This window comes from Microtus oregoni, unplaced genomic scaffold, assembly GCF_018167655.1.
Source record: "Microtus oregoni isolate MIOR12 unplaced genomic scaffold, Mior012 000001F_ref0000356, whole genome shotgun sequence".
Classification (NCBI taxonomy): domain Eukaryota; kingdom Metazoa; phylum Chordata; class Mammalia; order Rodentia; family Cricetidae; genus Microtus; species Microtus oregoni.
Genome location: NW_024543060.1, coordinates 63,144,185 through 63,166,240, shown reverse-complemented (window position 1 = coordinate 63,166,240; position 22,056 = coordinate 63,144,185). Strand labels below are relative to the sequence as shown.

At 46.9% G+C, this 22,056-nt stretch overlaps 1 protein-coding gene across 3 annotated transcripts; it reads left to right on the top strand.

Annotated features, from left to right (window-relative positions):
* Positions 1-4,558: 4,558 nt before the first annotated feature.
* Atp23 (ATP23 metallopeptidase and ATP synthase assembly factor homolog) lies at positions 4,559-21,186 on the top strand. 3 transcript variants are annotated; one of them, XM_041669265.1, is made up of 6 exons: positions 4,562-4,896; positions 6,416-6,461; positions 6,839-6,920; positions 13,589-13,726; positions 15,586-15,669; positions 20,760-21,186. In XM_041669265.1, the coding sequence occupies exons 1-6, from the start codon at positions 4,710-4,712 to the stop codon at positions 20,961-20,963; spliced, it is 741 nt and encodes a 246-aa protein (XP_041525199.1). In that variant the 5' UTR covers positions 4,562-4,709; the 3' UTR covers positions 20,964-21,186. The 3 variants fall into 3 exon arrangements, with proteins under 3 accessions (XP_041525210.1, XP_041525199.1, XP_041525190.1); XM_041669256.1 differs by having other exon boundaries at positions 4,794-4,896; positions 6,416-6,457; XM_041669276.1 differs by lacking the exon at positions 13,589-13,726 and having other exon boundaries at positions 4,559-4,896.
* The last annotated feature ends 870 nt before the right edge of the window (positions 21,187-22,056 follow it).

Sequence of the window (22,056 nt, the reverse complement as noted above, 5' to 3'; positions counted from 1 at the left end):
GACAGTGAGAAGCCACCAGCCAAGGAGAGTTCTCAGCCTTTCCGCCTCGCCTCCGGTTACCTTGGTAACAGCCAAAGCACCGGGTCAGCTCTTCCCAGAAGGCCTTGCGCCTTCCTACTTCCGGTGCTGGGACTGTGGGCAGACTTCTTCCGGAAGTGAATCCTGGTACGCGGTTTAAGGGACGGAGCGTGGCGGGTCCTTGCGCCACTAGGCGTCAATTGTTTTCGTACCCGACCTCCGGATGCATTCGTGATCTAAGGAAATGATACATTTTCGCCGAATTTTTGTTGACGCTGAATAAATGCATCAAACGTTAGCTACTGAGCAACTGCGAGGGGCGTGGCTTGGTGATACCCTGATCCCAGTGGTATGAGACCCGGCTAGACCAGTGTGACATCTTATCTCGAAACACGTGAAAACAGGGAGTGGTAACTCAATGGAAGAGCGCTTGCATAGCGTGCGGAGGCCTGGGATCAATACTCAGGTGTTTTTTTTTTTTTAAGGTTACTTTATGTGTATGAATATGCAGTAGTGCGTGCAGTGTCCGAAGAGGCCAGAAGAGGGCGTCAGATTCCCCAGACAGCGGGATTACAGACTGTTGCGAACCACTGTGTGGATTCTGGGAATCGAACCTGGGTCCTCTAAGAGCAGTAAGTGCTCTTAACCACTGAGCCATCTCTATAACCCGCAGGTTAAAATAAAAAAAATAAAAGTCCCAAATAAAAATCCGACCAAACACCCGACTCCCTAAAACAGAAGAATATATGTAACGTGACTCGGTGTTCTACAGTGTAAATAATTGCTGTACGCCATAAATATGATTTTTACTTGTCAATTATAAAGCAGAAATAAATCATAAAAAGTTACAAACGCAAGGCTGGAGAGATGGCTCAGTGGTTAAGAACACTGGCTGCTCTTCCAGTGGGTTCGATTCCCGGCACCCACAAGGCAGCTCACAACTGTCACAACTGTAACTCAAGTTCCAATGGATCCTACTACCTCAAATTCCAATGAATAAGAAGAAAAAGGTTATAAACGCTTAAATTTATATGTGGCATCTTTCGTTACTGAGATTTAACAACTGTGATTCTCCATAAAATTTATTTATTTTTGCTTTAGAAAATGAAAGCAAGCATAGAATAACCCCCCCCACCCCAGGTCCTGTCTGCACAGAGACAATCACTGTGGTTTGTCACTTTGAAGGGGGTCTTCTTTTAAAGCAGTTAGTAAATAAAAATTCAGGACAGAATAAAATGTGCTATTTATAATGTAAAAGACCCATTCTTGTTTCCTTTTTCCTTTCTTTTTCCCTCCCTCCCTCCCTTCTTCTTTCCTTCCTGAGACAGGCTGTATGTAGCCTTGGCTGGCTTGGTCCTGCTTCCTGAATTCTGGGATTAAAGGTGTAGACTCGATGGGCCGTGGTGGCACACTCCTTTGATCCCAGCACTCAGGGAGGTAGAGGCAGGGAGATCTCTGTGAGTTTAAAGCCAGCCTGGTCTAGAGAGTGAGTTCCAGGACAGCCAAAGCCACACAGAGAAACCCTGTTTTAAAAAGCAATCAAACAAGAGGTCTACACTCACAGAGAACCGCCAGTGCCTTCTGAAACGCGAGTGCCATCTGATGGCATACATGACCCTCTTGCTCTTCGTGGTATTTTCACCTTAGAACTTGTCTAAATGTCCCCAGGTCTCACAGGATGGCTTTTCCCTTCTCCCCTGCAGGACAGTGTATGTGAAGTTATACACGTGGCACTGAAAGCCTGCTCAACCTCTGAAAGTTAATCTTCGTGATTATTAGGGTAATGTGCATGCTTACTGTAGGACATTAAGGAAGTTTGGGGGCTGGGGTGTGGCTCAGTGGGTAAAGAACTCTGGCACACTCAGGAGGACCTGAGTTTGAATCCCCAGAGCCCATCTAAAGCTGGGTGCGGTGGTGTGGACACCTGTGATTGACCTTGGACCTCCACATGTACACTCAAACTCTCAAGTGTATACACACACACACACACACACACACGCATCCCCCCACCCATTCATAGGAAGAAAATTCAGGAGAATGTAAATCGAAGAATCTAATACTTAGACGAGACTGATATTTTGGTATAATTTTAATTTTCTCTTCTTTCAGAAGTGAATATTGAGAAATGTTTTCTGGAATAATGTTGCATTGGTTACTCATGTAGCTGAGTAATATGTTAGACATTTATTTAGGTATGCTGGCTAGTTTTGCTGTCCACCTGACACAACTCAATTTATCTGAGAAGAAAGAACTCAGTGGAGGAAATGCCTTCATCAGATCGACCTGCAGGCGAGTCTGTTGACCAATGTTTGATGTGAGAGGGGCCAGTCCACCATGGGTGGTCCCACCCTGGCCAGGTGGTCCTGGGTTATATAAGAAAAGAGGCTGAGGCCTGGGTCTAGTGACACACACACCTTTAATCCCAGAAGCGGGGTGGGAGAGGCCAAGGCAGGCGGATCTCTGAGTTAGAGGCCAGCCTGGTTGACGTAGTGAGACTCTGCCACAAAATAGAACAGGACAAAACAAAATGACAGCAAAGAAAGACGGCTGGACAGACTGAGGCTATGGGGAGACCAGGAAGCAGGGCTCCTCACGGTCTCTGCTTTCCTTCCTTCCTCCAGTTCCCGCCCCACTTCCTATAACCCGAGAGGAGAGTAAGCCCTTTCCTTTTGAAGTTGTTTCTTCGTCAGTGATTACAACACTAGAGAAGCAAACCAGGACACAGTGTGTGGTCTGCTCTAGACCTTGCCAGGTCTGTTAGCTTTCTGCTAGTGTTCTAAACTAACCGAGCACAATTTTAATGACAGTCTCCACAGGTGTCTGCTTCCCTTTTCTAATTAAAATTCTGCTTAGATTTATGCCTTATGTGTATGTGTGTTTTATCTCCATGCATCTATGTGTATCACGTGTGTGCCTTGTTCCCAGAGAGGTCAGATGAGGGTGTTGGATCCTCTGGAACTGGAGTCATGGACATAAGTTACTGTGTAGGTGCTGGGAACCGAACCCAGGACCTCTGCAACAGCAATTGCTCTCAACTGCTGAGCCATTTCTCCAGCCTTATTCTAACTTGCTTGTTTCTTAAGATGTGGTCTCATGTATCCCAGGCTGGCTTTCTCCTTGCTGGGTAGCCGAGGATGATATTGAACTCCTGATCCTCCTGTCCCTGCCTCCTGATATTACAGGCACATTTTGCTACCACGTCTGCGTATATGTGGTGCAGGGGATAGAACCCAGGACTCCTACATATCAAGCAAGCCGTCTTTCAACTAAGTTACATCCTCAGCTTTCTTCTGTAGCTGGATCAGTTATTTAGCTTTGCCAAGCTCACCTCTATCTGCAAATTAGGGCTGATAATATTTTGCAAGGTTGTAATGAGGATCGGAAATAATGTACATAAATGGAGCTCAATATAAACAATCTAATTTTTGGCTTATAGCTTTATTAGTCTGTAAGTACAGGTGCTCATAGTTGTATAATATTGCAAATGAGTGAATGCCCTCTGCTTCCCCTCAGCTCATGTTCACTAAATACCTGCGACATCTAAGTGCTGTTCATAATTCCTGAGGCCTTGTACGCCGGTTTTTCTTAGGTATTTTTCCTACATAAAACATATGCTGTGGTTCAACTTCAGTGATTTTCTTTTTTTTTTTCCTTTTTTTTTTTTCAGTGATTTTCTTATTTGTCTTTGTTTTCTCAGACCCTACCGTCCTGCGTGGCTCATGGTAGCAGGTGCTGAATAAATGTGTGAGCCGAGTTGAATAATTTAGTGGGGAAAGAAACACAGGCACACACACACGCACACACACACAGGCACACAAACAGGTGCACAAACACATAGGCACACACACACACACAGGCACATGCGCACACACGCACACACAGGCACATGCGCACACACAGATGCGCACACACGCACATACACAGGCACACAAACGCGCGCGCACACGTGCACACACATGCGCATTAAACATGGAAGTCTGTCATCATGCACTAACTTGTACAAAACGCTTTGAACTGCAGACCAGACAACATTAACTTTGAGTAATGGTGCTGGCAATTCCCTGGGGAGTAGATAGGCTTGATCTGGGGCCTGATCATGGGTACCGAGGAAAAAGCCTCCGAGACTGACACCACAGTGTGAATTGAGGTAGAATTAAACTATTTATCTTATCAGTTATTTGTGCTGGCAAGAGAGTGGGGTTGAAGGATGGGTCCCGATGAGCTAGATTTTGATGTGACTAATCAGTCTTTATTGTTTCCAAGCGTTTCTGAAAATACAGCCTTAAACTGGGTCTGAGCAGGTAGTGGGAATGAGAGAAACAGCAGAGGTCAGGGAAGGGAAGATGGCAGAGAGAGCGCGCAGCAGAAAGGACTTTAGCGGTCTGCATTGGCGGGAAGAAGGTTACATGCAGGACGGGGTGGCCACCTTAGCAGTCCAGAAGGCAGCAGGAAGGCTGAGAAGACAGGCCAACCACGTCAAGAGACAGTAGCACTGACCTGGTGGCCAGGAGCCCCCCCCACCCCCGCTCACCGGACCACGCCCACCAAACCACGCCCACCGAAGCCCGCCCCGAGCTGCAAGCCGCGACTCTCCGGTGCCGGGGGGTTGAGGGCTCGCTCGGCAGCGGAAGCGGTGTACCGGGTCGGCTGAAGGGAACGAGCAGGAGGAGGCGCCCAGGCCTGCGGGCCGCATGGCTGGGGCTCCGGGCGGTGGCGGGCCAGGCCCAGCGGCGGGGGAGCCGCTGCTGCAGCGACGCGACTCCGGCCGGGGCTCGCCCGAGCCGCCGGCTCACGGGAAGCCCCAGGAGGGCTTCCTCTCCGGCTTCTTTACCCGGGACCAGAGCTGCCCGCTCATGCTCCAGAAGACGCTAGAGACGAGTAGGGGCAATGACCTGGGCTCTGGGGTCGGGGGTGGCATCGGACCTGGGGCGAGGAAGGGCGGGGACCCCACTGATCCCGGGGCTCCACTGCAGTCTCAGAGCTGCGTGGGCCTCCCGCACCACTCTTGCTTGTGAACGCACGCGCTAGGAGTCCGCCCTTTTGGGTCACACTCACTAGTTTCTTATGTAAGTTACGCAGCGGCAAGGGCTGTAGGGTGACGGCGAGGAGAGCTGGAAAGAACTCCATTAATAGGCGGTTTACTTTTGGCTGTGCGCCCTTCCCTGGTGAGGGGGGTGGGGATTCTTTAAGCTTCTTTCATTGCAGTAGGGACAGAGGAAAATGCTAGAGTAGAAACTCTTGAAAAACCCCGTGTTTATTTATGCACCTAAGTGCGTTTTGCTAGGGAGAAAGCTCCCAGCTTCATCGTGTTCTCAAAGAGGCCCATGACTTCTAAAACGTTAATCATTGCCACGGGTCTAGCAGGCTGGTTCAAACCCAGCAAATTCTCACCAGTCCCAGGGACCCTGCTCTAGAGCCTTGCTCCTTTGCATCCGCATAGATTGCCTGTCTACTTCAGATCTATTTAGGGAAATAAGAGTTAAATGTATTTGTCCCAAATAAGGTTTCAAAGCAGAATTGGTCATAATTTAATAGTCAACTGATCAAAGATTTTACTCTCTTCCTTTTAAAACAATGTTTTAAAATTTATTTTTATTTTATGTGTATTGGTATTTTGCCATGGGTGTCAGGTCCCTTGGAACTGGAGTTACAGACAGGTGTGGGTGCCAGGAATTGAACCCAGGCCCTCTGCAAGAGCAGCCAGTACTCTTAACCATGGAGCCCTCTCTCCAGTCCCTTACTCTTTTCTTTAATTTTTTTAAGGTTTATTTTATATGTATGATTGTTTTGTATGTATGATTGCCTGCATGTATGTCTGTGCACCACCTGTGTTCCTGGCGTTCAGGACTGTAAGCCACATGTGGATACTGGGAACTGAACCCAGGTCCTCTCTGCAAGAGCAGCAAGTGCTCCTAACCCCTCCCTCCCCTCTCTACTTTCCTCCCTCCCTCTCTTCTCTTCCCTCCTCCCCAGAGGTGAGGACTGAACTGAAGGCCTTGCACTTGCTAGGTGAGGCTCTGCCTGGGGCTCGATCCCTAACCCCCCTGCCCCCTCATTAACCACAGACTCACACTCTTCCAGGTGCCAGACTGGTTGGCATGTCTTTTTCTTGGAATGCCCCATTTGGGATGTGGTCCTCAGTGTGGGGCCTGATGTTGCCACGGAGAACAGTGTAGGCAAAATCTACAAGTCCTCAAATCTCAGCGCTGTGCTAGTTTTGTTTTTCTGACTGTGGCGCAAGACTCCCCTGGTCTTCCAATATGTGCTGTGATCCAGTGTTGAGTCCTTTAAATGAAGCCAGCCTCTTCTGTAGGCGCCATTTTGGTATGATGTCTGTGATTTAGATGCTTTTTTTGGGCTGCATTTTCTAATGCCATACTTCTTTCTGTCTTTGTAGACCCGTACGTCAAAGTTCTCCTTGATGCTATGAAACACTCAGGTTGGTAAGTCAGGTCTTTTCCGAAATGTCACTATATCTTCTGGAGCTCCCAGAGCTAATACCGCAGAGCTCTCATCCTTGGAATTTCTCACTTTGGACACAGCCTTCTCTGTCCACGGTGGCAGGCTGCATGTCCTCCAGGCTGGCCTTTGTCCTGGCTCATTTCCGGTGTGGTCCTCGTCAGGTGACCGACTCCTTGATGGACATTATAGACTGTGAAGTAGGGTGGAATCTGCAGAGGCGATCTCTTCTCGCCTACAGGCGAGAAGGCTGAGACCCGACTGTTTGCCAGGGTTCTGCAGGCGTTAGTGCCGGGAGGGCTGTGCTGTGTGGACCAGGCCTGCTTCCTTCACACACGCTGCTCACATCTCTCCATTCCAGCCCTGTTAACAAAGGGAGACACTTCTCCTGCGAGGACTGTGACGGAAACGTCAGCGGAGGGTTCGATGCCTCAGCGTCTCAGGTGGGTGGTCTCTTTGCCCAATCTTCTTCTTCCCTCTCCTCCCAGCAGATACTCGCTGATTTCGCGTGCTGAGCCTGGTTTGGTAGACTTTGCCAAGGACTTAAAAAAAAAAACAAAACAGATCAGTCTTAACTCTCAGGGCGTGGTACTCTTCCAAAGGAGATAAGACAGGAACTCCTTAAACAGGAACTTTGAAGCAGGTTAGGATCAGTGTGGTAACTTCCTGTTCCTGTAACAAGACTCTGAGAAACTGAACTTAATACGGAGGAATGGGTTATTTCGGTTCATGGAGTCAGCCGTGGTCACTTGACCCCACTGTCTTTGTGGTGTGTGTCAAGTCAATACTTCATGGTGGGGCTATATCCACCGGCATCAAGGTCGCCATAGCCCCCTCTTACCCAGTGACTTAATTTCCTTCACTGGGCCCCACTTGTACGTAGGATAACCAACCAATCCTTTGGGGCAGAATAGAGCGATTAAGAGCGCTGGCTGCTTTCGACAGGACAAGGTTCAGTGCCCAGCACCCACTTGGCAGCTCACAACCATCATAACTCTAGGTCCAGGGGACCCAGCACCCTCTTCTGGCCCCTGCAGGCAGGCATGTGGTGGTGCACAGACATGTGTGTAGACAAAACACACAGAGACATTTCAAAAAGAAAAAGAAAAATTCCTGGGCCTGTGGAGGAGAGTCAAGGTCCAAACTAGGGCAGGTGGTCACCACGACAGGACAGTGACGTGTTGGTTGAAAGCTAACAGACTCAGCTAGACGACACGAAGTCTCTGCACAGGCAGAGGACACTGGGAATGGCTTGCAGTGTGGCAGAGCTGGAGAAAGAAGGGCTGTAGAACCGGAAGCAAATGTGCGTGGTGCACTAGGCAGCGGTGAATGCTGAGGTTCCCATGCGAGCTAAGGAGTGAATGGAGGAGGAGGAGTTTTCGTGTTATAGATAACAACCGCGTCTATCTTCTAGAATGGCGCTGAGAATTCAGTTAGCTGAGCATTCGATTTTATTATGAGTTGTGAGTCACTGGGGGGTTTCCACGGAGCATTGGAGGCGGCATGTGGGATTAGGTGACAGGATGGAGGTCATTGAAGGTACTGCAGGCAGCTTTTCCAATTTGAGAATCTTATCTACGTTTAACTCCACTTCAGCGCTTTCTCCTGGAGAATTTCCTGTGTATTTGGCTTTTCATAACTGTCTACGGCAATATGGGTGAGCACTGTGGGCTTTAGAGTTAGGGTCGGAATCCTGGTCCTTCCGCGCATTAGCTGTGGGCTTCAGCCACACAATATTATCTTATTCTTGGTTTCCTCACTGGTAAATTGGTAACCACAACACTGGCAGCTCTCAGTGGCTCCTGATAAGTTTGCCCACTGCCTGCAGTGGCTAAGTAGAGTGAGCGTTAGGGAGCTGGGGCCGTAGCTCAGTTGGTCAAGGCCTTGCCTGACATGTGGACCCCAGGCTCATCCCGAACACTGCGTAATCCATGCTTGGTGGTGCACACCTGTAATTCCATCACTCTGGAGGGGGAGGCAGAGGGTCAGAAGTTCAAGGCCATCCTCGGCTATACAGGAAGCTCGAGGGCAGTTGGACTAGAGATGCTGTCTCAGGAAAAAAAAATAGCGTGAACATTTTAAACTCTCAGCTCTCGGCGGTGTTAAACACAGCCGTTCACTATTCCATCCTGTCTTAAATTGGACTTTTTATTATGAAGTCTTTTATTTATCCAAGAAACTGGAAAACCTATGTGTTTACTTTCAATAAGGGAAACTTCTGAGGAGTACAATATTCTCAGGACTTCAGATACTGTGTGGTTCTCTTGACTCATCCCTTATCCTGACTGTGGGCATTATCCCCTGCTCTTCCGAGTTCTCCCGCCCACACATGCAGTCCACTATTGCGTTGTTTGGATCCTTGCTGTTGTTTCATGCATAGACTACCTTGAGTTGTACAGAATACGTTGTGGACTCAGTGTGTGCTTGTGTGAACTGTGAGCTCTTCAGTAGATAGTCTCCCGTGAGTTCCTTCTTTGGCTCGCCATTGGGAGGGTTTCCATGCTGCTGTGTGCCCTCTCCGCCGACATCACCGCTGTCTGCTCCTCCACTGTGTGTCCTCATTAGAGCTTAGCCTGTCTAGTAATACTGCTTCCAGCCTTGTAGGTGTGTGCGGTGCTGATGTAAATATTCTCTGCTGGTGACATTTACAAGCTTCTCAAGATTCAAGTGTCTGAGGAGACCCACCGGGGCATGGAGTCTGCAGAATGTTGGCTGGTAACACTGCCATGCAGTTTCGTGCACATTCTCCTGTGTACTTTTCTTCACTGATGTCCCTTCCAGCCCTTAAATGTTGATCTTCAGCCCTTTCTCTTCCTCCGTGCTCTGCCCAGGGGTTGTATTCCTCTTTTAGGTGAGAGTTCTGTGTTGATTGGTCACCTGTGTATTCAGATCTCATTTGGCACTTCTGCTTGGAGTGTCTTCAGGATTCCTTGGGCTCGTTATGTCCAAGTTTAGATTCGTGATTTTTACTGTCCCCTGTCTTGGCCCTATCCTGGGTTTCTTTCCCCACCACTTCTGCTTTTTTTTTTTTTTTTTTTTTGACAGGGCCTGATGTAGCCCAGGCTGGTCTCCATGTAGCTGGGACTGTTTTTTTAGACAGGACTTGATGTAGCCCAGGCTGGTCTCCATGTAGCTGGGACTGTTTTTTTAGACAGGACTTGATGTAGCCCAGGCTGGTCTCCATGTAGCTGGGACTGTTTTTTTAGACAGGACTTGATGTAGCCCAGGCTGGTCTCCATGTAGCTGGGACTGTTTTTTTAGACAGGGCCTGATGTAGCCCAGGCTGGTCTCCATGTAGCTGGGACTGTTTTTTTAGACAGGACTTGATGTAGCCCAGGCTGGTCTCCATGTAGCTGGGACTGTTTTTTTAGACAGGGCCTGATGTAGCCCAGGCTGGTCTCCATGTCGCTGGGACTGTTTTTTTAGACAGGACTTGATGTAGCCCAGGCTGGTTTCGATGTAGATGAGGCCCAGGCTGGTTTTGATGTTGCTGAGACTCTGTACCTTCCTCATCCTCCTGCCTCCATCTCCCATGTCTTTCCAGCCCTGTTTGTCTGTTTATTTATTTTTCACAATGCTCCACTTGGTTTTACACTCTCAGTAGCTATTTCTACCGTTTAAGCCAGAAATTTCTAGATACTTCTGGTTCCTTCCTCATCTTCAATTCGTCACTAGATTTTGTTCAGTTTTCCTCTAAATTATCTTTCAGCTCCTACCTTCTGCGTCTGGCCGAGGGTACCCCATGGCCTCCATCAAGTTTCTCTGAGCCCAGCTGTGGTCATCTCTCACTTACTCTTCTGGCTGCAGTCTTGAGGGTAAACAGAAGAGCATGCCCCTGTTTCAACACTCCCTTCAGAGGCTTCTCACCACTGCCAGAATGCAAACAAGGGTTGTGTGACTTGGCCTCGGCCTGCGTCACCAGCCTAGCTCAGTTCTGTGGCCCCTATCTGCGTCTTTGCTCAGCCCTGCTTTCGGCTTCTGTCCGTTCTGTTCTTCCAGCCCTTCTTCTCCCCTTGAGTATGGTGCCCCCTTCCTTCTTTCTATTTAAATTTAACTCCCACTCATTTATTAGGTCAGGTCTTGATTAGCTCTTAAAATATTTTTTTTTATTTAAATAATTTAAAACATTGTTTTGGGGATTAGAATTTACTTTCATCATTTCCCCATTCCCTTCCCTCCCTCCAAACTCCCCTGCTCTCTTTCAAGTGTAAGTTCTCATTTTTATTTTATCTGCATGGCTGTTTTGACTGTATATATGTCTATACCCCATATGTGTGACTGGTGGCCCACTAAGCCTGAGGGAAACGGGGGTTCCAGATGGTTGTGAGCTACCATGTGGGTGCTGGGAATTAAACTTGGGTCCTGTGGAAGAGTAGCCAGTGCTCTTAACCACTGAGCTGTCTTTCCAGCCCTGTTTGTCTGTTTATTTATTTTTCAGACACTCTCTAGCTCAGGCTGGCCTGAGCTCAGTGTATAGTTGAGGATGACTATGAACTTCTGATCCTTCTGCTTCTACCTCCTGACTGGTGGGATGACACGCCTGGCCTGCCACGCCTGGCCTGCCACGCCTGGCCTGCCACGCCTGGTCTGCCACGCATCGTTTGAACAATGCTGGGTGATAGAACCCAGGGCCTGGGACATGCTAGGCAAGCACTCTACCAGCTGAGTTACATCCCCAACACCATAGGTCGAAGTTTAAACATTCCTGCCACAGAGAAGCCTATCCCAGCTCTCCAGATCAGGCCTGGCTGCTTTTTTTTTTTTTTTTTTTTTTTAAATACTCTTTTACTGTTTGCTCTTTGGGGGCCCGCCACCCAGCTCCCAAGTGAATTACACGGAGGGTTATTCTTACTTCAGAATACCTGGGTTTAGCTTGGCTTGTTTCTTGCAGGTTTTCTTAACTAATTATCCCAACTACCTTTTGCCTCTGGGCTTTTATTTTTCCCTATTTCTATACACCTTTCTTTACTTCTTCCTCTGCGACTGGCTGTGTAGCTGGGTGGCTGCCCCTGAATCCTCCTCTCCTCCTTTTCTTGGTCCTCCATCTCCTCTTCCCAGACTTCTGTTTATTCGCTCTGCCAGCCCTACCTATCCTTTCTCCTGCCTGGCTATTGGCCGTTCAGCTCTTTATTAGACCATCAGGTGTTTTAGACAGGCAAAATAGCACAGCTGTGTTGTGCCTATGTCAGATGGAAACCCCAAACGAGCTGGTATCCGATGCAAACACACTGGGGTTTATTGACTGTCATCCAACACACCGACACAGGACGTGCGGGGGGGGGGGGGGGGGGGGGGGGGGACGGCTGCAAGCCCTCAGGGTAAGGGATTTTAAAGGGAAAACTGCAATCAGGGTGGCCCAAACCTTGGCATTTCAGGATTTGGGTAAAAGTATACAACCTTTGAGTTTGTTGGTTAGGGTATAGGGGAATTTCAAAACAGCAACTGTCGGCAGACAAGAATTCAAAATAGTGGTTAGTCAGATACCTACAAGGACATCTGAAGCAAGCAGATGTAAGCAGATGCTGTTTGGACACCCTAGTGGGGTCACTTTGACCAGGGCTGGCACAGTTTCTTGGGAATGTTTATGATTTTGCTGGGCTGCATTCAACACCCCCTAGTTAGGCCCTGCCTAAATTGAGGTTCTTTCTCGAAATGGAGTTTGTTCTGCTCCTTCAGCTTCACAGAACAAATGCAACATAAAGAATGTAACACATCTTTGTATTATTAAGCAAATGTCCCACAGGAAAGCAGATGTAACACATCTGCAACTCACATTCCACAGCACCTGGCGTCCTCATTGTGTTTGCTCAGGACCAGTTTTTAAAATCATTTTGGTAGGGGTTGGAGAGATGGCTCAGTGGTTAAGAGCATTGCCTGCTCTTCCAAAGGTCCTGAGTTCAATTCCCAGCAACCACATGGTGGCTCACAACCATCTGTGAGGGGGTCTGGTGCCCTCTTCTGGCCTGCAGACATACACACAGACAGAACACTGTATACATAATAAATAAATAAATAAAATATTTAAAAAATCATTTTGGTAAATACTTATTAATTTCTCTCTCCATTAGTAGATTATATGTTGCTTATTAGATCTTGATGAATATTAGTTGAGTAAGTTTATGTTGGATGCATGCATATTAAGTATCTGGTACCTACTGAATGTCAAGAATGTGGTAAATGCGACTGTCTTGATTGGGACTCTTATCTTATCCTTATTCTTTTTTCTTTTTTGAGGCAGGGTTTCTCTGTGTAGTTTTGGAGCCTGTCCTAGAACTCCCTCTGATCTGGCTGGCCTTGAACTCACAGAGCTCTGCCTTCTCTGCCTCCTGAGTATTGGGATCAAATGTGTGCATCACCACCACCCCGCTTGGCATCTTCCTTATTCTTACAGAGTCCTACTTAGCACGCCGCTGGCCTTTTGTTCTCTTTTCTGACAGTCTTTCTGAGGAATTTTTCCTCATTCTAGCTACATGGAAGTGGTGTCAGCTACTGTTCAGTCAAGAAGTACTTTACATATGTTCTCACGTATGTTGTGTTCCCAGTTCTCTGCTAACTGTTCTTTTTTACAGTTGGGGAAACTGAGGCACAGAGAGGCTAAGAAACTTGCTCAGGGATCAGGAGGAACACTTAGGGCTCTTTCAGAGTTCCCATCTCAGCGCTCTTGTTGGGTGGTTCAAGTCACCAGTAACCTCAGCTCTAGGGCCTATACGGTCCTTTTCTGGTCTCTGGGGCCACTTACGCTTATGTCCATATTACTCTCTAAAAAATTGAAAAAGAATATATACGAAGAAATTTGCTCAATGCCTGGAGCTGTGATTTAAATATGCCTGTTTCTTCCCAAAGCTGATTCTTAGACCCACAGAGCTGTGGCATCCTAGATGAACTGGTGTGGTCAGCTCAGGGGGTGCAATATTTGAATACATCCCTAACTGGAGTGCTGGCGTGGCCTAGCGAGAGAGGGAGGGGTTAGTCACCAGACCTGGGACTTGAGGGGTTGTGAGGAGAAGTGTGAGCAGAGGCTTCCTGTAGGTGCCATGCAAGAGAAAAAGTGGGGTCTGCAGAAGTAGCATATTTCAGAAGTGAGCGACCTTCTTTGTTTTCATGTCCCTAGATTGTTTTGTGCCAGAATAATATCCGAAATCAGGCTCACATGAGCAGAGTTGTTACCCACGAGCTCATTCACGCCTTCGATCATTGTCGGGCTCATGTCCACTGGTTTACGGATGTCAGACATTTGGCATGCTCAGAGGTGAGTTTCATTGTAGAAGACATTTATTTTCCTCCAGAACACTGAGCTCTTTATTCAGATGCAACTCTTTAAGCATATTCCTTTTCTTGCTGTTGTGACTTTAACATGGTCTTTTCTTAGAATTGCTATAAATGTTATCTTCAAGACCTATTAAAAGTAACAATTGATTTAAACCATAATAAATCCTAATAAACCACTTTTCTTAGGGTACACTGAGGGCTAAATGTCATGATTGTATGGATTTAAAAAATATTAATTTTTATTGTTCTGGGATTTGAATCCAGTGCCTCTTGCATGCTAGTCAAATTCTGTTAACTGAACTATGTTCCCAGCCTTGGATTTGCTTTTACAGTGCTGGGGCAGAGCCCAGAGCCCAGTGCATGCTGGGTAAGCAATCTGCCGCAGCGTCACGTGCCCAGTCCTTCACGGCGGTTCATAGAGGGAGATACTTACTATCCGTGTCTGCTGTTTGTGCAAAGTGAAACAGTTGTTTGGAGTTCTTAACTAGCTTGCTGTGTTTCGTAGGCCAAGCCATTGTTTGCTCAGGAGGAGAGCATCAGCCTCAGCAGTGCAGTGTGAAAGGACACTTATCCCGAGTGGGCTTGGGCTGCTCTCAGAAGTCAGTGTGCTCCTGGGGAGACACGTATTTTGTCTTGAATTTCAGCCTTTGAAGAGCACATTCTAGTGAGAAATTAAGGAATTTACAGATCAAAAAATTTCTGTTAACATCAGAAATCAGAAACTGTGTGCTAACTCTAGTAGGGTGCTCTTTATTCTTTGTGTTTTGTGATGCACGATTGGGGTTCAACCTGAAGGTCAGAAAAGCAAAGCAGCTAGCCACTGATTTTTTACCTCGACTTCAGTCTGAAATGGTGATCCTGCCTCCAGAAATCTCAGAATGAGACTGCGTCTGAGAGCTGTCTCCTCCCATTTTATAATCCTTGCCAGGGCTGGGATTAAGGGCATGCACCATTGGGATTAAAGGCACGCACCACCCGGTTTCTATGGCAACTAGTGTGACTCCTGGGATTGAAGGTGTGTGTTACCACTGCCTGGTCTGTAGGGCTGACCGGTGGGGCTGTTTTACTCTCTGGTCTTCAGGCAAGCTGTATTTATTAAAATACAAATGAAATATCACTACAGTTTTGTATTGTGTGACATCTCACACACAGCCAAGGGCCTGGAGGAGACTCCCAGAGCTGGAGGCAGTCTGAGAGTGTCTCAGGTTTGGGCTGTGGACAGCATCACATGCTAGTTTCGGTCACCTTCTTTGGAAAATGTTTTCTTGAAGTCCCTTTGGTAACTTCTAGAAGTGTTTGTATCTTCTAGAGACCATGAACTTTAACTGTGAGGTCCACCTCTCTGACTCCTTTTTCCAGAAGAAACTGTTTGACTGTGAGGCTCCAGGGAATGTTTAGAAAATTCCCTTTGGTGAGCGACTGAACTCCCCTACCACAGTGCCTCTGATTGCTGCAGCTCGCCCTTGGGATTCTGCCTTTGCCAGCAGATGTTTAAAGAAATGATTTAGAGCTGGGCGGCGGTGGCGCACGCCTTTAATCCCACTTTAATGCACTCGGGAGGCAGAGGCAGGCGGATCTCTGTGAGTTCGAGGCCAACCTGGTCTACAGAGCGAGTTCCAGAACAGGCTCTAAAGCTACACAGAGAAACCTTGTCCTGAAAAACCAAAACCAAACAAACAAACAAACAAACAAAAAGAAGTGATTTAGAAGAAAGTTTCAGATGTGCTGGGGTCTCAGAAACACATGCTGATTTTCTGCTCTTTCCCAGTTTTAAGTGTTTGCTGGCTGTGCATAGACAGAGCCCCCTTGCCTCTCACGTGCCCTCTGTGTTTGTGACAGATTCGAGCTGCAAGCCTCAGCGGAGACTGCTCACTCCTGAATGAAATCTTCAGGTTACGTTTTGGATTAAGACGACACCACCAGGTAAACACACCTGAGGACTCACTGACCCTCATGAGGGCCAGGAGTGGAAGCTGTCAGTAAAGAAAGGAAATACACGGGGCTGGAGAGATGGCTCAGCGGCTGAGCGCACTGCCTGTTCTTCCGCAGGACCCGGGTTCAATTCCCAGCACCCACATGGCAGCTCACACCTGTCTGTAGCCCTGGCTACAGACACACATGGAAGCAAAACAGCAATGAACATCAAAAGCAAGGAATACACTTAGTATCAAGAGCTACCTACCTGAAGAGCAAAGCAGCTGCTGCACTGTGTAAGCTGCTGGATGTTCGTTCTGTGTCATAGTCATGGGTCAGCCATGTGACTGCCCGAGAAGAGAGTTCTGCAGCATTTAAAAAAAGACAAAGACTTTATTTTATTTTAGGTGTATGAGTGTTTTATCTGCATGTATGTGAGCACACCATGTGTGTGCATGGTGCCTGTGGCGGTCAGGAGGAAGCATCAGATCTCCTGGAAAGTGGGGTCACAGACGGTTGTGAGCCGCCATGCGAGTGCTGGGAACCAGACCCAGGTCTCTGCAAGAACAGCACGTGCCCTTAGCTACTGAGCCGTCTCTCCAGCTCCAACTCTGGGATTCTTTCAAATGGTGATGTGAAGAGACTGTAAGTGAAATCCTATCCTGCTTGCTTATATCCTAGCGGCCCTGCAGTTGGTTGTGTATATACCTACATCATTGACCCTTGTGAACTTATATCCTAGCGGCCCTGCAGTTGGTTGTATATATACCTACATCATTGACCCTTGTGAACTTGACACACATACTTTAAGACATAACCTTCCCCCTTTTTTTTTTTTGGTTCATCGTGAAGATCTCAGATTAATAAACATCACAAGAAGGAACACATTATAGACGTGAAGGCCTCAGTCTTCACAGTTAAAATACTTTCAAAGTTCAATTTTTGACTAGACATTGGTGGTACACATCTTTAATCCTAGCACTCAGGAGGCAGAGGCAAGTGGATCCCAGAGTTCGAGGCCAACCTGGTCTACAGAGCAAGTTTCAGGACAGCTAGGGCTGCATAGAGAGACCCTGTCATGAAAAACAAAACAAAACAAAACCAAGGGTTCAGTGTCTATAAAAACTCAAAATCTCTTTTAAAATCTACAATTTATTTTAAAAATTCAAAGTTTCTCAACTGTGGGCTCCAATAAGCTAAAAAATAAGTTAATTACTTTCTTACCTCAAGAAGAAAGAACCAGGGCCAGGCGATGGTGGCGCACGCCTTTAATCCCAGCACTTGGGAGGCAGAGGTAGGCAGATCTCTGTAAGTTTGAGACCAGCCTGGTCTACAGAGCTAGTTCCAGGACAGGCTCCAAAGCCACAGAGAAACCCTGTCTCGAAAAACAAAACAAAACGAAACAAAAAAAAAAAAAAAGAAGAAGAAGAAAAACCAGGGCACAGTCAGAATCTGAACAAAGCTCCCAACAGTTGGAAGTGAGCACACCCCAATAGTGTCATTAACTCGTGACTGATGTCTGGGTCAGTTACAGTCTTCTGGGCTGCTCCAAGGGCTTGGCTCGCTTCTCCAGCTCTGCCCTCTGCAGCACACAGCTCGTCTTCAGGCTCATCCAGAACTGGTACACCCACTGCTGCTGTTCTTAGTCCTCCCGTGGCACAGGCTCCAAAAGGCTGGCATCTTCTGCTGCAACTGGGATGCACTTTGACCAATAACCTCATTTGCGTTGCCTTCATGGAGCAAAGCCTCAGCTTTTATCCACGAAGCCCCCAGCCCTGGGGTCTCCACTGCTGCTCTGTCTGCATCTTCATCTGTGGGCTCTCCTGGCCTCTCACAGTGCCGAGGCTCAGCTGCTCTCCGTGCCTTCAAAACCACTACTTCTGTGTAAGGGTGACCCTTACACGGCCAAGTTTGGCTGCCAACACAAGTACAACCCTGGTCTTGGCCTCCTCTGCACACAGCTTGCATGTGCAAACTCTGAGGAAATACTTCCCTGAAGATTTCACCTCAGTGATGCTGGTCTCTTCTTAATCACAGCTGACTCTTCAGCCCCAGCCGACCAGAGGTTCTTCGCAGAAATGGCCTGGTAGAGTCTTAGCCTCCGTTGTCTGCGTTGCTTTCAACACTCCTCTAAAGTCTCACAGAATTGCCCACTGTGCTCCCAACCTCAGTTGCTCTTCTAGGCCAAAGTTCCAAAGCCTTTGACAGTCCTTCCACAAATATGGTCAGGTCTGTCCCAGCAGTACCGATTTGTCCTAGTCAGGGTTCCTATTGCTGTGACAAAACACCATGACCAAAAGCAAGATGAGGAGGACAGGGTTTGTTTGACCTACACTGTCACATTGTTGTCCATCACGGAAGGAAGTCAGGACAGGAACTCAAGCAGGGCAGGAACCTGGAGGCAGGAGCTGATGCAGAGGCCATGGAAGGGTGCTGCTTACTGGCTTGCTCCCCATGGCTTGCTCAGCCTGCTTTCCTATAGAACCTGGGACCACCAGCCCAGGGCTGGCACCTCTCACGATGGACTGGGCTTTCCCACTAAATCACTAATTAGGAGAATGCTTCACAGGCTTAGGTACCACTCAACATCATGGGGGCATTTTCTCAATTGGGGCTCCCTCTCAGGTGACTCTAGCCTGTGTCAAGTTGATATAAAATTAGCCAGCTCAAAAGGATGCTTGGTGTTGGGTTTGTGCTAGATGGTCTTTGGCTCTTGGGGGCAGGAGCACTGTCAGCCCAGATGGGAAAATTTTATTTAAATTATATATATAGACACAGACACATGCTAGAGATAATTTTAGGTAGATAGATTTTAGGTATGATTCCTTGGGACATTTTTTTTTTCTTTTTTTGAGACAAGGTTTCTCTGTAGTTTTGGAGCCTGTTCTGGAACTAGTTCTTGTAGATCAGGCTGGCCTCGAACTCAGAGATAATCCTGCCTCTGCCTCCCAAGTGCTGGGATTAAAGGTGTGCGCCACCACCACCCGGCAATTCTTTCTGACTACTAAAGACAGCTTTATTGCTCTTTTCCCTTTCTATATTCATTTCTCTTTCACTCCCTAGTTAAAAGCACCTTCCCTTTCCCTGTATTTCTCATTTACCCACAGGAGTAAATCTTAATTGTCATCTCTCATTGGATATTCTGACTCTTTGACATCTGGATTTTTTGTTTTGTTTTTGTTTTTGGGTCAGGGTCTCACTGTGCACCTCTGGCTGTCCTTTGGTGGGCAAGCATTTCCAGCTTGAGTGTGCTGACCATGCACACTGGGGAAACAGGTTGTTGCTGACTGTCATCAGAATCACCGTTTATTTTTTATTTATTGCTCCCTGAGTGAGGGTTGCTGGCTTTGTTCCTGCCTCAGCCTCCAGCTGCTGGGAGTGCCGCTGGGTGTCACCACACCTGGCCTTTAATTTATGTGTGATATGGCGTCTAAACTGGCCTGGAACTCTTGGTCCTCACGCCTTTGTCTCCTGAGTGTTGACTTTAGAGGAATGTGCCGCCATGCCTGCTTCTGATTGTCATTTATGGAGGGAAACACTCAACCAATTCTTTTGAACTATAGTTTGGAGAATAGAGAAAAAAATGTTTTGAAAGCTCTCTGAGAATTGAAACGGCAGGGTCTTATATTTCTTAAAACATGTTAAGTTTCAGGATTGACAAATTCAAGATAATAAGTAGGTTATTCTCATAGCAAAGGTGAGGCCTATGCAGAGACTGTTTGAATTTTCTTTCTGCCTGGATGAAGGCGTTTTCAAGTTTGTAGTCTGAGTGGTTTCCCGCTTCCTCGGGATAAACAGCGAATCTGTCACCAGTCAGCTGAAAAGTGAGGAGAGGGGTGTGGGGGTGAGGAATAGTTTATTTTTTAAAAGATGTGTTTTCCTTTTAGTTGTGTGTGCGTGTTGTCGTGGCCTGTGTCTCGAGGGTCAGCTGAAGAAAGAGGGTCACTCCAGAATGTAATTCGGTTTAACAAAAGCACCAGGGGGGTCAGTCCCCATGGGCTGACTGCTGGTGGCTTCGCAAAAGCTTCTTTTATTGTTACACAAATGATATACCTCTAATCAAGTCAATTTCCGTGTGCCTAAACCTCTAATCTAGAGTTTTTTGAGGGAATCATTTACCTAAGTGGTTCTCCACCTGGTTTGCCAGGTACACTTGAGAAAACGTTTTGCAAAGGTTCTGGAATCCTTCAGGGAGAACTCAGATAAGAATCACTGATTTTAGCTGGGTGGTGGTGCTGTATGCATTTAATCCCAGAGGCAGAGGCAGGTGGATCTCTGTGAGTTTTAGACCAGCCTGGGTCTACAGAGCAAGTTCCAGGACAGGCACAGGCTCCAAAGCTACACAGAGAAACCGTGTCTGGGGGAGGCGGGGGAATCACTGACTTTAAACAAAAGTCAGTTCAGAGCCTGGGTGCTATCACACATGAGTGTAGGTGCCCGAGGAAGCCAGAAGAGGGCATCAGGTTCCCAGAGCTGGAGCTACAGGTGTTTGTGAGTTGCCCACCATGGCTGCTGGGAACCTCAGGAACAACAGGCAGCTCTCTTAACCGAGAGAGTCATCTCCAGGCCCCTTAAACAAGATCAGTTAAGACTTTGTCTACAGACTTTTTTTGTGATTTTGTGATTGGGAATTATTGTTTGGCAGAGGATGTTCAGAGGATTAAATCTGGTTATATTCCTCCCAGAATAAGAAAATGGAGGTCTTAGTTATGTCTGAATGGGTTTATATTGAACTAACATGTTCCATGGTTTGAGAGTTAGAGTTATTAATGTTATATTAATTTTTAGAATGGCAAAAGTTAATAAGAGAACAGGAGAAGAAATGATTTTTTTAATTTTTATTTTATGTGCATTTGTGTTTTGCCTGCATGTATGTCTGTGAGAAGGTGTCAGATCCCCTAGGCCTAGAGGTACAGACAGTTGTGAGCTGCCATGTGGGTGCTGGGATTGAACCTGGATCCTCTGGAAGAGCAGCCAGTGCTCTTACCTGCTGAGCCATCTCTCCAGCCCTGGAGAAATGAATCTTAGTGTAGGTAGTCTGTAGTTGTATCGTATGATTGAATTTCCACACCAGTGACAACACTCTCTCCTTTCTATAGACTTGTGTGCGGGGCAGGGCTGTTCTTTCAATTGTGGCTGTGCGGAACATCAGCAGAGAAGAGGCCCAGAAGGCTGTGGATGACGTTTTTGAGTCCTGTTTCAACGACCGTGAGCCTTTTGGCAGGATCCCCCATACTAAGACGTACGCCAAATACGCTCACAGGGACTTTCAGAACCGTGATCGCTATTACTCGAACATATGAAGATGGTGGCCGTCTGTATCCCTGAGCCTCAGGACCGTGAGGGAGATGTCCCTAGACACAGAGTCTACAGTCGCATGGAATAAAGTGCATAAGGAGCTGGATTTAGCATTTGACTATAAAAATAAATATGGCAAAAAAGGAACTCCTTAAACTGCAAGGCAAAATTGGATCTTTATAGTTAATCATTTAGTAAATAAGGGAAATAAACGACATTTTTATATTTTCCACAGTATACTTATTTTTTTAATGCTTTAGCTTTGTAATTGTTCTCTATGAGGTTATTTTAAATTTTGACTATGAGCTCTGTGAAGCATGTACCCGTGTGATGGTGGTGGGAGTCAGAGTTAGTATTTGTACAGTGAGATGGTCACCTTGTCGGACATTGGTGAGATGCTGTCAGGATCAAGCGCAAAGAGTGAAAGTTGGGAATAGTCATTCTCTCTCTGTTCACGGTGTGTGTATCGGGGACCTTAGGACTTATTTCCTGGGGACAGTCTGATAAATAGATACTTTGCTTTCTCTTAGTTTTTATTTTTTATTTTATGTATAGGGATATTTTGTCTATATGTGTGTCTGTGTATTACGTGGTTGTCTGGCACCTGAGGAGGCCAGAAGGGGCCCTTGGATCCCCTAGAACTCGACTTATAGATGATTATGATTCATTGTGTGGGTGCGGGAATCAAATTCAGGCCTTTTGGAAGAGCAGCCAGTGCTCTTAACTGCTGAGCCATCTCTCCAGACCCCCTTATTAGGCTTTTTTTTTTAAAAAAAAAATTAGGTACTATATTCAAATCTATAATGCAATTTAGTTTAATTTTATATATTTATAATTTTTTATATAATAATTTTCAAATATTTTGTTTGTCTACATATCTGAATTTTACATGCAGAAAACACGTTTCTCGTCAGTGTGGTGCGCCTATAATCCTAGCACATGGGAGGAGGAGGCAGGAGGATCAGGAATAAGAAGCCAGTGTTGGCTGTGTAGTGAGTTCAGGACTAGCTTGGGCTACATGAGACTTTGTTCTCTCACCTGCATTTCCACTCATTAGTTCTGAGGCGTCCGTGGACTGTGGACGCGGATGAGTGGAGA